The 3,233-nt window shown below is 40.0% G+C and overlaps 1 protein-coding gene across 1 annotated transcript; it reads right to left on the bottom strand.

The window, feature by feature from the left end:
• Positions 1 to 2,030: 2,030 nt before the first annotated feature.
• On the bottom strand, positions 2,031 to 3,233 carry LOC126512667 (sperm motility kinase-like). Its single transcript, XM_050160546.1, has one exon. It carries the CDS (start codon positions 3,231 to 3,233, stop codon positions 2,031 to 2,033), a length of 1,203 nt encoding a protein of 400 aa, XP_050016503.1.

Here is a 3,233-nt window from a genome sequence, read left to right as displayed (position 1 = left end):
TTTGAACTGTGTATGACAGCGTTGATAGGATTTAGAGGAGAATAAAATTAGTATATTCCCTAGGTAATCTTGTGATATATTCATGGAGAAATATCTGGGTTTTTCCCTTTTCTGAACAGTCTGACTAAGTATAAAGTTGTGAGTTTGGAATTGATCCTTATGGCAGAGGAAATCTCACAAAAAAATAAACAATGGTATAGTCACTGTCAAGCTGTTGTTTGGAGTGACACAAAGTAGTATATAATGAAAAGAGGCAAACTGATCATTTAAAAAAATGAAAGATGTAGAAAATTTTAATTGAAAAGAGCTCCAGGAATTCAGTAGAATGGAGTTGAATCATGTGTTTAAGGAGAAAATCACATTAAGATATGAAATAAAGGGAGTGGTGACATCAAAGGAAGATCAACACAGTTAACTTAACAACTAGTGAAAAGAAATTAAAGAAAAGCTTACAGCCAGCTGCTGTGGTGCATGCCTTTAATCCCAACTCTAGTAGGGTATTTGCTGGTGGATCCCTGAGATTTAGGCAAGCACAGTATCCACAGCAAATTGCTGAGGAGTCAAGCAAAGTTAGTGAGGAAACAAAGAGAAACTGAAAATTGGTGAAGGTGTAATTAAACCAGGTACCATGATCCAGCTAGTAACACAACCTGTCCACCTTAGCTACATGCTTCTAACATTAAAGTCAAAAGTAGAAGCACAAAAGTAGTTGAGGCCAGGCATTTTTCAAGAGTGACCCTCAATGGAAGCCTATAGTGAAATTGTGTGAAGGTGAACTAGAAGCCTGTATTGCGTGGAGTACAGCAATATGCCAGAATGGATGCCAGAACCATTATTTATCTGCCAAGGGTAGCTGCTTCACTTGTTGGGACGTTAAGCCCCACCAAGGAAAAGCTACCCCAAGAAACACTCTCAGACCGTTGTCGATAGCAAGAGGTATTTTTATTCTGCTGCTGGGAATTTGTATCTAGCAGGAGCTAAACCCATTCTGTATGAGAGGACAATGGCTGTTTTGGAGGGAATGCACCGGAGGAAATGCCACCTACACTGTCATCTGCTTGTAGTTATTTGAATGTAGTTTAGGGACATCTGTGTAGTGCATAATAATTATCCATCCCTGTGTATGGGTGACATGAAAAGCAGAGAAATATAAAAGAAAGAGACACTTGCCTTTTGTAAATATTGTGACCATGATAATCAGGCACTGGGTTATATACCAAAGTTTAATAATGAATTGGGTTTATAAAAGTGGGCCTTAAGTCGAAAGAGATGATTTATACAATAGACACTGATGTATAGATATGAGAAAGGGGCTGTTGCTTCGTCGGGCTGGCAGGGAAAACTAAGAAGACCTGAAATATACACATATATGTATATGTAAGACAATGTCTATATACAATATGATACTATATAAGTCATGAACCAACACCATGTGGAGGACTTGGAGTTTATGTCTGTATTTCCTGCAAGTAATGAAACCCAGTTGAATGTGTTCATGCATTACTCTGTGTGTTTGTGTGTGGTTTTGACTTCAGGGGGGAGATGCATAACAGGTGCCATATGACCCTGTATTTTGTCATTTAGAAAAATATATTTATTAAGATAACAGAGTTAAAATACAGAGGAAGGGAACATATTGGTGGCCAAAGCAATTGGGCCCCTTACAAATTACATTATCACATCATTTCTTTCTTTGTAGCTGACACAAGGATTCATCGTTCACTCTGGAAGGGGCATGCCACAGATCAACAGATCACCGATTATATGGGAAATTCCCTTCCTCATCCATTTCCAGCACTTAAATGGCCTGGATGCAGAGGTTTTGGATCGAATCTGAGGTAGATCATTGGGAATATTGGGTTTCAGGGATGGTTGCTCTGTCTAGAAGTCCATGTTCAGAAATAATGTGAGTCTTCCAAACTAGGTTGATTCAGATGAGGAGAGATCACCATGCGAGCTGTCCAACGAATTCACTTAGTTTAGTATGGCCCAGTAGCACACTTGATAACATTTGCCATCAGGACACCACTTTATGGGACTGTGATGTCTGAACAAGCTTTCAGCTCGAGGCAGGAGTATATGTTGAGCTTGATAAGACTTTGGCAACTCTTGTATCTTCCTTCTACACACTCTTTTTTAGATTGTCTCTTCCCAGCTTCTCTAATTGTTGGGAGGGCTGGTTCACTTGCTCTCTTCTTCAACGAGAATAGAGGGGGATTAGCACTTATGTGACTGCCCTTTAAACACAGATGCTCATTTTGCTGGAAACTGTTCTCACACATCAATTTGTGTTTTAGAATATTAAAAGTTGCTGTTACTTCATTTGGTTGCCTGTATCTTAGTGATGAAAAAATCTCTTCCAAGTTATAACCCATGGTGTACATAGTCTCTACAAGCCTTGGGAGGATTTCTTTAGTTGTAGGTGCTGTATGTTTTTTTATGGGACCCAGCCATGATATTTTAACAAGTTGATATATGGTTATTCTCCTGTTGGTGGGAACCATGAGTAATAGTGCGATGATGATGTGACAAGGAATTGACAAGTGGTCGAAGATGGGATATGTTGTGTTGGTGATGAGCCTGTGCATACCATCTATTGTGACTTCTGCATATGGAAATTGTCCTGTGACCATTACATATAGAACGACTCCTAAACTCCACATGTCAACAGCCAGCCCATCATAAGGTTTTCTTGCCAAGATTTCTGGAGCCATATACTTCAAAGAACCACACACTCTCTTCAACATCTGCCCCTTTGCAAGCTGAATTGCCAAACCGAAATCACAGAGCTTGACGTTGCCACCTCCATCAATAAGGATATTCTCCAATTTAATATCGCGATGCGCAATGCGTCTTTGGTGGAGAAAGTACACCGCTGTTATGACTTGTTGAAAGATGGGTCTAGCCTCCTGCTCCTTTAAACATCTCACCTCACGGAGGAACATCCATAGATCCTTTCCAGCCACATACTCCGTGATGATATAAGTCCTTGACTGTGTGTCAATGACGTGAAAAAAATGAATGATGTTACTGTGTTCCAAAGTCTGAAGGATCTTTACTTCTGAGTTCATCTCATTCATAGCATTGCTTTTTTTACTAAGAATCTTGATAGCAACATGTGAATTTGTGGGAATGTGGCAGGCAAGCTTCACTTCCCCGAAAGAACCTACGCCTAGAGGTTTTAAGATCTTGAAATCTTTGTCAAGGATGTCTTCGTCCCAGGGGCTGGCCAT

Source organism: Alexandromys fortis, unplaced genomic scaffold (assembly GCF_014885135.2).
Source record: "Alexandromys fortis isolate MF-2015 unplaced genomic scaffold, M_Fortis_MF-2015_v1.1 scaffold_116, whole genome shotgun sequence".
Lineage (NCBI taxonomy): Eukaryota > Metazoa > Chordata > Mammalia > Rodentia > Cricetidae > Alexandromys > Alexandromys fortis.
The sequence above is the reverse complement of the archived record's forward strand: the minus strand, read 5'-3'. Positions and strand labels throughout refer to the sequence as shown.